We start from the raw sequence: 13072 nt of genomic DNA on the forward strand, positions 1-13072 counted from the left end.
AAGATTTTACATGGTTCGATCAATTTGATCTACATCCATGGGAGCCACTCTCATTAATCAATGGTTTTCGAATACAAGACACTATGGCATGCAGTAGCAGCCCTCTATACAGCAAGTCTAATCGTTCTTCTTCTATTGATTACAAAAGAGCATAGACTTCTTCGTGAGACTGCCACAGAGAAAAGACTTCTTCGCTTGTTCAAGTTTTTCTCTCTTTTTCTTCCTGTTTATGCTTCCTGTGTGTCCCTTCATCCTGAGCTTTCTTGAATATATAATCCAACTACTGAGATGATTCATAACGGAATCCAGGAGATGCCAGCTAAGAGCCCAACTAACTACTGAGGGCAACAAAAACAATATTATAAAAGAAAAAAGATCATAAATTTTAAAATAAAATTTTTATATTCAAATAATTATTATAATTAAATAGAAAATTTTTAAAGCTTTTAACTTTAATATGATTTCTACTGTTTTTTACATAAAAGTACTTAGGTTAAATAATATACAAGAAATTTGGATTTTTAATCTTCTTTTATGAGAAAATGATGATGTAAAGTTTGCTATTTGATTCCCATATATTTTGACATTTATAATTTTATTCAAAAATGAGATCGAATAGAGGAATGACTCAATATGTGTGAGGATCAACCGATTATTAGTAGACCATAATCTATAATTATTAGCAAATACGTAATTTTATTTCTTTATATATCTGACAGTGGAGAGTGTATCTAATTAAGTACTAATGGGTCAAGCTATTAGGTCAATGGTCTGAAGATGTGTATTTATCTGTTGGTGTTGTCTCATATCTTTTGGAAATCTATCATACCATTTCCTACCGCCGACATTTTCTCCAACAAAGACATTACTACTCGTTAAGATCTGTCGTCCCTCTTTTACGGCACACCTAGCCAACCAGATCAAGCGACGCAATGTCATCAGTTTAACGCATAAGAACTTCTCAGGAAGTCATTCATCTCAGTGTTATTCTCACTTGTACACATTTAACTCATATATTTTAATTTTATTAAAAATAAATTTCAGTTATACGGAAAAAAATATTTAAATTTCTTAACAAATTTATCGAACATATTATTTCGCGCATGTACGTACATTGGTGAATGAAATTTTAATACAAAATTTAATTTCGTCAAATGGCAAATATAATATTCATTGATCTAGCAGCTTTAGTCACCCGAGCCACGTGACATCGCATAAATCTCGAAGCTGCGCATCAAATTATTAGATTCATTTCGTCATGTGAATTCACGATAGGTTCCAATCGACTTGCGATCAAATATATTTCTATATATTAGCAATCAATAATTTTTTCGACGAATTTCAGTGTTATTTACCTGATTAACGATATTTAGGTACCATACAAAGTATATAGCCGACATATGCGAAAGATCGCGAGTTTGTTTTCAAATTTGTAGTCCAAATATTTACATTTGAACGTTTGTTGGAAATTTGAAATTACTTAAATTTATACAATCTTAGGCAGATTTAAATTTTGATTTGGAAATTTGACTGAAATATAAAAATAAAATTGACAGAAATTCAGTTGGGAGAAAGTGGTGATGAATCAGAAGTCGGACAAAATTCGAACCGATTCAGATTACCCTCCATTTTTCCCACGACAAAATGCCCCAACCGATCCTTGGTCTCCACCAAATGATGCTTGCACAGGAACTCCTCACTGCAAATTCGCTCAACTTCCCTCTCAATTTCATGCACGAACACGTGGGTTTCACTGCCGGCGCCGATCCTTTTGCTCCTCGCTAGAACTCCGGCGGTGTATATGGCGGCCATTCTTCCCGGTGCCGCCGCGAAATACCCTCGAGGCCCGTCGATTAGGATCACGTCCCATGGGACATCGTACACGTGGTTGGGCAGGTCGTTGATCGCCAATTTGCAGTCCGAGAACAAGAGGTTTTGAACCGGGCGGCATTCGTTGCTGATTTCTTGTTTGTAATGCTCCATCAAATCGTACAGTTCGCTTACTTTCGTGGTGAATTGGACGTCGAAGGCTTCGATGAACGGATGTTTCTCTTCGAGTTTCGAGACTAGATAGGAGCTCTCGTCGATGAAAACCGTGCGGCCGTTGTGGTTGAGGGAGTTCCAGAGGAGGGTCTCGTGTGTGAGCCCGAACACTAGGAAGTTACACGGAGGGTTGCAGTCATGTAGGACGGCGGCGACGGCCTTCACCTCTTCGGCCGACATGTGGTCCGAGGAGGTAGCATTCGTAGAAGCATAGTGAAGAAGTGCGTCAAATACGGGTTTAGGAAGCTGAGACTTCGGTTTACCGGAGACGGCGGTTTTTCCGGAGATGGTGTCTGGTTCTCTTGTGGTGATGATAATGAAAGCAAAAGTGAAAATAAAGACAGCTAAAACCGCCAGCCAAGCGCGGTGTGAGGGGACAATTGGGCCACCGACACCGCCGGATTTGTGGACAGAAGGGTGGAGAACGATGAATTTGGCGGTGGGCTTCATTTTCTTGAAGTCCCAAGTGTTTGATTAAAGCTGGAAAAGATAAAGAGATGAGTTGCTTAGCAATGGAGGAGTACTGAAAGAGCTTTCAGGTTCTTTTAAAAACGCTCACATGGAGGAATTTAAGACAGTGGCACGAGTTCATAGGTAGGGTGTCTGTGCTTTGTACTAAATGTTCCTAGATTTTTTAATAATTGCCTCGACTTTTTTTAAAAAATATATATATATTTTTCTTTATTTAGCTTTTGAATAAAAATATATGATTCCCAATTTAGCACCACGTAAATGTTTTTTAGGTGGCATTTCTTAATGATTTATTATTTATTTTGGAAAATATTGAAGTTTCTGTCAAAATGATGATTTTTTTTTCAGTTCAAAGCGGAGATGAGGTGTTTGTTATAAGATAAAAATTCGTGTGAGACGATCTCATGAGTCGTATTTTGTGAGACATATATCTTATTTTGGTCATCCATGAAAAAATATTATTTTTTTATGCTAAAAGTATTACTTTTAATTTTGAATATCGATAGGGTTGACTCGTCTCAGGTAAAAATTTGTGAGACCGTTTCACAAGAGACATACTTTTGTTATAATTGAATATCAAATTTGAGATCTCATCGGTCATCTCAAAACTAAAATTATGATTTTTTTACGAAATCTTGATTCATTGTTATATCGATAAATTATGTATCATTGGTAATGGATAGATAAAAAATGTTATTCATTTCGTGCAGAATACAATTTCGGAATAACCAATTTAAAATATAAAAATTTAAAGCGAGGCCAATAATGTGTGTTTTTTAATTAAAAATATCGGTGATATATTGATACAATAATATTTGAAATGATAACGTAGAGAAAATTGAGGGTCCGGGTCCAATAAATTGTACGTATGGAGGGGGAAGGGGAAAAGCCACCGACTAGTTTCGCGTTCAAAAATAACATTTTTAAGAAAATGCATTATATATTTTTTGGTAAAAATTATTATTTTTTATTATAAGTATAAATCATATTTCGATCTATCAGTTGATAAATTAGATAATAAATTTAGATAAGTTGAAAATTTTAATTTATTTTCGAGTGTGTAATTTATATTTTATTTGTTTGAGAAAATAATTTTGTTTATTAAAAACTATTTTTAGCTAATGTGATGGAGCTTGGAGTATGGCCACAAATTTCAAGAAAAACATGCTTTATTATCGTTTGGTGTATGTCGATTTAAAACAAAATTTGAAAATCTTTTGACTAATAAAGTTAATCAGTAAAACGTAGATTATTGTTTAATGCAAATGGAACACTTTAGTTCAAAATGTCTTGTCACTTGTCATTTGTTGCATGAGTAGATCTCTTGTGTTACAGTCTCACGAATTTTTATCTGTAAAACATGTCAACCCTATCGATATTCTTAACATAAAAAGTAATTATTTTTGCATGGATTACCCAAATAAAAGATCTCTCACAAAATACGACCCGTGAGACCGTCTCACACAAGTTTTTGTCTGGTTGCATTAAGTGGCCATATAATTTATAATATAATGGCTTTTTGAGATGAAAATTTTAAAATATAAAAACAATTTTCCTTCCCTGTTACATAAATATAAAAATAGAATTTTAGACATAATGATATCGTGACAGCCCAACAAATTTCTTCTCAAAAAAAAGGCTATTGATTATATAAATAAAACATAGAATTGATAGCCATTATTCTTGCGACATAGAATGTAAAAGTCAGCATTGATTTGAGAAATTTTGGGGTAAATTTGGAGTGAAAAGTGGCTTGGATTATGGAATTTTGGAGATGGAATGTCCATGGACTGTTAGACTAATAGCTAGAACATGGCTTCACTCGCACAAAAACTGTCGCTGCAATAGTGACGGTTGACGATAAACCGTTGCTAAAAAAACGACGGTTTTTAATAAATCGTCGCTTATTTTGTTTAGCGACGGTTGTAAATAAAACCGTCGCACAAAAATGCAACGGTTTAGTCACACTGTCGCAATATTAGCGACAATGTATTACAAATTGTCGCTACAATAGCGACGGTTGACAGTAAACCGTGGCTACAAAAAGAACGGTTTTCATTAAACCGTCGCTTATATTGGGAGCGACAATTTTTTTAGTCACATCGTCGCAATATTAGCGACAATTTATTAAATTGTTAATAAATCGTGGCTAAAAAAGCGACGGTTGTCATTAAATCGTCGCTAATCCATCTGTTTTTTTGTCATGTATATTTATTATTTAATGTTAATAAAACTATTATATAATTTAATAATTAATAAAATAAGTAATATATGGAATAAAATAATTGTTCTTAATAAAAAAATATGAAATATTTTAAGAATAATTTTTCTAAAATTGAGTTTAGAGTTGACGGGATGAAAAACATTTTATATTTAATACGATCTAATGAGATTAAAAAAGGCCAAGTACAAACCTTGTTAAAGGAATCTTTAAACTAAGGAATCATTGAACTTGTCGCTATGACGAATAATGTGTACGAGTATCCTTACAAACTGCTGAAATGATGAGTAATAAAAAGCTAATATTATGCCAAACAAAAAATCATGATAATTAAACATCAAAATTTATGGCTCAAAGCCACTCCCCATGATATCAATCAGCCAGCACTTTGGAGTAGAGAATGACAAGGTACGCACTAATGACCTTCGGGTCTCAATTTTCAGCTATTCCTGGAAGATCTTTTCGTTGATCCGATGAGGATATACAACCGAATCCTGAATCCGGCAGCTCTGATCAGAGACAATGACGAGATACAACCGAATCCTGAATCTGGCAGCTCTGATCATTGACAATGACAAGTTAGCAGACTGCACTTCTTGATTCCCCGAGATCAAGGTGAAACTGAAATCAAATGACAAGAAAATTGCGAACCTGCTGGAAGGATTCATGGTACTGCGATTCGTCTATCAATGAGTGCAGCTGTTTTCTGAACATGCTGACTTTGTTGGCATCAACAACCATGGCCAAACCCATCAATCTATAGTTTTTAAGCTGCACTGACATGAGATTTAATAAAAAAACTGTTTTGGTAAAAAACCATGGAACAAACGAAAGGTCTAAAAACAATCAAATAGGGGAACTTAATGAATTAGTTGAACGTAATATGCATAATCTGCAATAATTTTACGCACAAATTAAAACGATGACAAATACTGGTACTTGCCTCACTTGTGGTGACCTGCTGAGCATGTAAGGGAAAACAAAAGGACCATGAGCTAAGCTGCAGAAGATTTTAAAAAGGTCAGGTGACCAGTATCAATGAGTAAAAGGCAATTGCAGAAAAATTAGAACTCCAGTACCTCGAGAAAAATTTCATCTTCAGGTTTAATATGTATCACGACTTCATCTCCATTTCTAGCTTTCCCTGCATTCTGGTCTTCATTCTTGTGCTATTGGCATTAGCAGTAAAGAAAAAATAATTATTGCCGATTTACAACAATTGTTTATCCGATTAATGATTATTTATTAAGCTCCTCCGAGAATATACCTTGTATATTTTGCTTATAACTATATACGTTTTAAAACGGAATGAATTCCGAAGCTCCTCTGTGGGCTAGAACAAGCAAAATAACAAAAGATAAGTGCTAAATTGCTGAATGCCAACACACAGAATAATTCAATTGAGCTTAACCATCATATTAACCTCGTCTTCAGTTGCCCATGCTATTTCATCAAAGAGAGCATCATAAAGGGGAGGCAACAACTGAGATGGAAGGTTAACCACGCGCTGAGAAACGATAATACCAACACCCAGTGCATGCTCTCCAAATAAAGATTTGAGGCTAGCTACCACGTCCTTCCCCTGGCAGACTTCAAGAAGGTAATCCTTCAACTCGGTCAAACATTTGTTATTCTGCACTGAACCAAACCATTATATATTAACCATGAATTGTTAATAGAAATGTTAAATTGAAGTTGATTAATGGACATCAACGATGTACTCCTACAGCACGGCTTTTACAAGCTCGATGAATGAAGCCAACTTAAAAGAAAATGTTGTTTTTAATGATTTTGTTAGAATAATGGTGCTTGACTGAGCTTTTAGATTTGAAAAAATACTATTGGAAACTAAGATTATGTTTTTGATTCAACTTCTCTTTGAAAAAAATTATGATTCTATTTTCTCTGTTCTATCCAAACGCACAACTGCTTATGCTTCTTTATTTTTTATTTTTTAAGAAGACTTTAATCAATATTGCATTTAAGCCACTTGTTTCTGCTTTTAATTGACCCTATGTGATATGTCATAACACCAAAAGCAGCAGATGATCAGCTTCAAAAATTCTTAAGAGACAAGAGAAGAACAATAAAAGGCAAAAAAATGAATATCAAAAAGTAGGTAGCTTGCCTTGTATCTTTCTAAACTAAGAACTGTCACAACAGAATATACTCCGTCATCATCATCATTCTCTATCTTGACAACAGTTCCAACCGTTGGTTGTCCCAAGACCAAGTCGACAAAACCACTAAGATCCCACTGTTTATGGTCAAGATATGTTTGTAGCAGGACCTTAATTCCATGGAAGTCGCCAGGTTTTGGATCAAAGAAGACAAAATCTGCTTGCACAACTCCCTTCCCACACAAACAAATTATTTATTTGCACACGACTCAAAGGGCACATTGCTCTAAATCATTTACTATCAATCACGAAAGGAATCAATGGTAATATAAAGGTGAAAATATAAGCAAACCTGAAATTCTTCATCCACGGAACTGTCTGACATCTCAACTTTACCATTACCTAGGAACAGATGTTGGTTTCATAAAGGCCGACGGATAATAAATAAAAAATACCAGCTGAAACAGCTAAAATTATGGGAAAAACCTACCAGAAGCACTTTGTACGTCTTTATTTCTTAACTTGATTTGTTGACTCTTGTTCTTGGCCTTCTTAGCACATGCAATCATAGCCATTGAACGAGCAAATGGAGAAAAGCTGAGCTGTCGATGTCTTAATGATTTATGACACCTCAATGGTTTCCGAGGCATTGTTTTAACAACTTGGATAATATAAGGCCAGGAGGAAAAGAGAAGGTAAGATATTTCACCAAGAAAGAATGACAAATGATGTATATACCGAATTTATGACATCAACATTATTTTTAGGACAAGCGGCAAGGTGGTTCAAAAATCAATATTCTTCTGTGTAGAACCGAGCGTTTGCCGATTTACCAAAAACTATAGCTAGTAATAATGGTGAAACTCAAATATTTTAAACCGCACAGCAGCTCAAGCACCATAGTTCGATCGCTCTACCAAGCAAGGACAATTATTGCACTCAACAATATCCCTCCCAATAATTGCACTTCTTGCAATCAATGGGAATCGAACTCGTGACCTTGGCTCTGATACCAATTGTAGGACCGAGCGTTTACCGCTTTACCAAAAGCTATAGCTGATGGTAATTGTGCAACTCAAATCACCATGGTTCGATCGCTCTACCAAGCAAGGACAATTATTGCACCTAACATTGTGCCTCAAAGGGACACATTTAAAAGTAATTTAAAGTACATAACTCTATAATAAACTAATACGGCAAACTTTGAAGTTAATGCCACTCACTTTTTTCAGCCAAACTAATGTTCAAAATTCAAATAGCCTCTGTTCATTCGGCCGTACAGCAACCAACCCAACAAAATCAAAAATATTTTGTAAATTTAAAAGTATTATTTAAAAAAATACTCAAAACAAAGAAATTTATACTATGATAGTTTACCCTTGACCTAGTAAAAAAATTTAATCCTTCACCTATTAAAAAATACTCTACTTTTTCAAGAACCTAGATGCCAGGTTGTATAAACAAATCAATATTAATCAAACAACATCAAAACAATATGATATGAATATCAAACTAGAAACTAAATCAGTTTTCAGTTAATATATTAAATAACAATAGCACCAAATATAAATGTGTTACATTAAAAAAAATTTGCAGTCATCCAAACAATACACTCTACATAATTAGTCAATAAACTACAAAAAATAAATCAAATGATCAATAATAGAGAAAAATAACAAAGCGTCGAGGCATCACCTGAAAGAAATAAATCGTTCGACAGATTTCTCAAGGGAAGCGACGTCCTGGTGAAATCGATCGTTGATGGGTTTTGGCGTGTTGCTAACTGCTTTGCTATGTACCAAAGATTGAAGAAGGGAGCGGCGTTCAGTAAAATAGGGAAGAACCACAGAAGGGTTTGAGAATGGTCTGAAAATCGATTTAGGAATTGGGAGTTCTGGAAACGGGCATTGGAGTTTACTAATGGGCCAACATCCATCCAAGCCCATATTGAATTTTCCTTTTTAATATTTCTTAATCGAGTACTAGATCAGACTAATCGGTTAGAATTTTTCCACCCAAAACTGATCCAGTTAATAATATATGGGTTCGGATAAAAACCCGATTTACCCGAAACACTTCCCCTGATCGTGTTCAGGTCAGAACTCGGAAAACCTGATCTGGTTGTCTTGGGAGTTATGGAATATTGATGGGACGAAATAATATGTGAGAAATAATGTGAAGATAAGGAAGAAGTAGAGCTGCAATTGGATGATTTAATTTTAGCTCCAACTCAAATGGAAGATCGATAGCCGGAGACCCAAGATCCCTTGAAAGAAGTGAACTTCAGGAATACAGAATGATCTAAACCTACTTATATCAGTATGTTGTTAGAGGAGGATGTGAATCAAGAAATATTTGAGTTGTTTAAAGAGAATGAGATATTGCTTCGCGTGGAAATATCATAATATGTAAGGGTTGAAGTGTAAATTGTCATAACATTGATTGCCAATTAAAGTGAATTCTCTCAATATTACGGTATGATGGTTACATTTTGTGATATTTGAAGATGCGTGATTTGAAATATTTCATGAAATTTGAATTTTCTAGTGCAGAAAAATATGAAATATTGTATGAAGTATGTTGTGTGACCACTTTTATTAGTTTTGCTCTTTTTTTCTTTATAAAGGTGTATCGAGAAAGTCGTAAGAATGTGGAGAATAACCTTGATAACTCATTTCCTACAAAACTTAATTGTAGATTATGATGAAGCACTTCCAAATAAATAAAAATTGTTGTTTATAGAATGTGTTGTTCTTACTGCATCTTGGGGGATGTATTTGTGGATTTGTTGACTTTTAGTGGTCAAATTAATGATAAAAGGAACGTTGGTTGATGCAAGCCGTGAAACATGAGAAAGTTTTGTTAATAGTGTTGTGTGATTGATGGATTGTAAGAAAATTATGTTGTTTGTTTTCATAGCAGATTGTGCTTTTGCCAATGATTATGTATAACATTGAAAAACATGATGTTTGTTCTTTTTTAAGAAAAATTTGGTAGAGTTTCCTTATAATATTACTATGTCATATCCTCAAACGACGGTTTTTACAAACCCGTCGCTATATTGAGCGACGGTTTGTTAGCGACGGTGGTGTTAAAACCGTCGCTATATTAATCGACGGTTTTTTAAAAAAACCGTCGTTTAATGAATCGACGGTTTGTATATAAACACTGCCATAAAATTCACAAATAAACTACTACGCAAAAATTAAAATCATGAATTAAATTTTCTGTAAAAAAAAAATCTTGAAAACCTGATGTGCGCGAAGATATGCAGTTCCACGTAACGCTGGTAGACCGCACCGACTAGCAAATTTACAAAATAAATATGAAAAAATGTTAGTACAAAATAAAAAACCGAAACTTCGAAGAGTTTATAGAGTTTCGCTACTACCAAAGATAGGCGAATATCGCGCAAGGAAAATGTTCGTCAACCTCGGTATATATAGAATCATAGCGACGGTCAATAAAAAACGTCGCTAATTGCGACGGCAATATCTTAAACCGTCGCTAAGAGCGACAGTATTGGAAAACACCGTCGCCGATCTATACCAGCGACGGTTTGTGTATACGTTGCTTTTCGCGACGTTTGATAATAACCGTCGTTAAAAGCGACGGTTATCGCAAACCATCGCCTTGTTAAAAGCGACGGTTATCGTAAAACCGTCGCCGATTAGTGGACAACTGTCGATATAGGCGACTCGCTGCGATTATGGAATTTTGGAGTGAAAAGTGGCTTGGATTATGGAATTTTGGAGATGGAATGTCCATTGACTGTTAGACTAATAGCTAGAACATGGCTTTATTAATTACCCTACTTTTAAATTTTGAAATATATTTGTAAATAATCAGCACTGTGCACAGAACTTGGAGTTTATATTATATAAAAGAAAGATTTAAATTATATATTTGAAATTTATTATAACTAATTGACTAATTAATTTCAAGAGGTCTTTTAAATACATCATCACACTATCACGTGAGATGCTCGCCTAGTAACCAACTTCGATAACGAGATAAATATCATATTATTTTTTTGTTAAATATATTAATTTTGTAAGTATATCACCAGAACACCAAACAACAGAAGAATAAACATCAGAAGCTTCACGAGCTATCCGATGAGCAGCGCAGTTGGCCGATCTCGGCATGTGGTCGATAGACAAGAATGCATCCGTCTTCAGCATATTGAGAATGTCGATTGTAAGCATTCCACTCGTACCAATGTCAACTGAGGAGCTGTTAATGGCTTGAACAGCAAGTATCGAGTCTGAGACAATATTAACATCGTAAAGACCAAGATTCAAACAAAACTCCATGTCGAACCTGATAGCACATAACTCCGCATTTTTAACCGACCCCCGATGACGAATAATGCAAGCTGAAGCTCCCAAAACTCTACTATAATTATCTCGGATCACAGGCCCAACACTGAACTGGTTTCTACCTTCATCAAATCCAGCATCAACGTCTAGGCGCAACTTATTCGGAGCTGGAGGCACCCAACAAAGACTCTCAAATCTGACCGAAACTAGTCTGGTGGACAAAGTCTTACCATGCTGCCGAAAAGCGCTCAGGAAGGAGTAAACCCAATCAATTCTAAAATCGCTACTAAGCTCCTTCGCAGCATGCTTACCTTTACAAATTTCTGTCCACAAAGCCCAACTCATAACCACAGACAACTCGAATGCCTCAGTATCAAAATGCTTAAATATCACAGATGCAAGCTCAATGAAAACAACTCCCGTCAAATTTTTCAACACAATCCAAAATACAGTAGGTTTCCACATTACTTTAATATTAGGACAAAAGAATAAAACATGGCATGCGGTTGCAAAAGATAATTTATACAAATCACAACAACCATCAACTGGAACATGATGCGCTAATAAATTCATCGAAGACGGAATGAAATTTTTCGAAGCACGCCACAAGAAAATGCGTACCTTGGGAGGCATGTTTAGAGTCCAGATTCTCTTCCACCAATCATGATGCGTGTGATTCGATTGAAATGGTGGGGGAGCTGTATATTTAATTTCCGAGAGATATTCGGTCTTAACTGAATATTTTTCGTCTTTGCTATCTTTCCAGTAACGAATGTCCTCACTCCCAATCCGATTCAAAAAAAGTATTGAGTATGGCCTCTGCTGCAACAGGTGGAAAATTAAGCCTCACTTAAATTTTTATATAGATGTAAGTGTGTAAGTAGAATTTTTAAAAAATTTATTTTTGAGCTTTGATTTTATTTTATTTTGTTTTATTGCGGATAAAACAATCTTTTTAATTAAACATTATTAGTGAAGGAAAAAATAGAGAACATATATTTGGTGACCATGAATACCATGTATCTTTGATAACACAGCTAGTGTGTTGAACATTTTAAGTTTTGGTGATTTAATAAGTCTGCTGATTCAACGGATAATTACAGAGCTAATCTAAATGAATTCAAGAAGGAAAACTTAATATTCCTAAAATGAAGCTTTCTAAGAAGATTTACTACAGAGCCAAGATGATAAAGCTTAAGAAATATATTGATTGCTAAACCGATTAAAGGTTGACTGATGAAGCCCAACTCACAGTCTACCTAAGTTAATCAGTCAGTCCAAATCTAAATAATCCACGAAGAATCAGTATAATCATTGAAAAAGAATCAAAATCCAGCTGAAATAGCGGATAAAGTTTTTCGTACCAACAATCACTGAATCTTAACAGAATGTCAGGTTCCTGCGCACAACAAAATGTCAGAAAGGATGATGACATGACATGACAACAACGACATCTGTGTTTGGAAACAGATACATTATTTTGATTAGATGGCAAAATTAGTTGTCACAGGAATATTTCTTAACATCATACAAATTGTTAAGAACATTTCAAAATTTAAAAAAATTTAAAATGTTTATTCAACACCTCTAAACTCTAATCTAATCTCAACAAATGATATCAAAAATGATTTTTCTTAAACTCGGATAACTATATTTTAAAATAACGTCTTTTAACAAGATTCCAATATTTTAAAAAAAGACTATGATGAACGAAAAATACATATGCAGGAAAATTTAACAGCTCAAGATGATGACATACCTCATGTCATCATCAATGATCCGATGAAGATATTAAAAACCAATATAGCAATTGCAATGACTGAGGGTGCACCACAGATGGTCGAGAAGCCCCAGATAGAATGGACTGCAGATGACAAGAAGAAAGCAAACCTTGA

At 34.8% G+C, this 13072-nt stretch overlaps 2 protein-coding genes across 7 annotated transcripts; both read right to left on the minus strand.

Annotated features, from left to right (window-relative positions):
* Window positions 1-1496: 1496 nt before the first annotated feature.
* LOC142527847 (protein IRX15-LIKE-like) lies at window positions 1497-2661 on the minus strand. Its single transcript, XM_075632823.1, has one exon. It carries the CDS (start codon window positions 2491-2493, stop codon window positions 1561-1563), a length of 933 nt encoding a protein of 310 aa, XP_075488938.1. The 5' UTR covers window positions 2494-2661; the 3' UTR covers window positions 1497-1560.
* Window positions 2662-4889: 2228 nt separating this feature from the next.
* On the minus strand, window positions 4890-10240 carry LOC142527679 (protein BCCIP homolog). 6 transcript variants are annotated; one of them, XM_075632566.1, is made up of 11 exons: window positions 10107-10125; window positions 8551-8646; window positions 7346-7516; window positions 7208-7257; window positions 6864-7088; window positions 6159-6368; window positions 6003-6068; window positions 5815-5904; window positions 5684-5735; window positions 5387-5511; window positions 4906-5293 (listed from the first exon to the last, which is right to left on the minus strand). In XM_075632566.1, exons 3-11 carry the CDS (start codon window positions 7503-7505, stop codon window positions 5249-5251), a joined length of 1023 nt encoding a protein of 340 aa, XP_075488681.1. In that variant the 5' UTR covers window positions 7506-7516; window positions 8551-8646; window positions 10107-10125; the 3' UTR covers window positions 4906-5248. The 6 variants fall into 6 exon arrangements, with proteins under 6 accessions (XP_075488678.1, XP_075488677.1, XP_075488682.1 ...); XM_075632562.1 differs by having other exon boundaries at window positions 4898-5293; window positions 8551-10216; XM_075632567.1 differs by lacking the exon at window positions 8551-8646 and having other exon boundaries at window positions 4905-5293; window positions 10107-10240.
* Window positions 10241-13072: the final 2832 nt, after the last annotated feature.

The sequence above is a fragment of the Primulina tabacum genome, chromosome 15 (genome assembly GCF_025594145.1).
Source record: "Primulina tabacum isolate GXHZ01 chromosome 15, ASM2559414v2, whole genome shotgun sequence".
In the NCBI taxonomy this organism is placed as follows: domain Eukaryota; kingdom Viridiplantae; phylum Streptophyta; class Magnoliopsida; order Lamiales; family Gesneriaceae; genus Primulina; species Primulina tabacum.

What these genes read in the sequence shown, in the direction of transcription:
- LOC142527679 (XM_075632562.1), bottom strand. Translation starts at nt 8,791, where the DNA reads ATGGATGTTGGCCCATTAGTAAACTCCAATGCCCGTTTCCAGAACTCC. An exon ending in TTAGTTTAGAAAGATACAAG is followed by an intron (nt 6,369 to 6,863) that starts GCAAGCTACCTA and finishes GGTTCAGTGCAG; the next exon opens with AATAACAAATGTTTGACCGA. An exon ending in TTATAAGCAAAATATACAAG is followed by an intron (nt 5,905 to 6,002) that starts GTATATTCTCGG and finishes TAATGCCAATAG; the next exon opens with CACAAGAATGAAGACCAGAA.
- LOC142527847 (XM_075632823.1), bottom strand. Translation starts at nt 2,493, where the DNA reads ATGAAGCCCACCGCCAAATTCATCGTTCTCCACCCTTCTGTCCACAAA.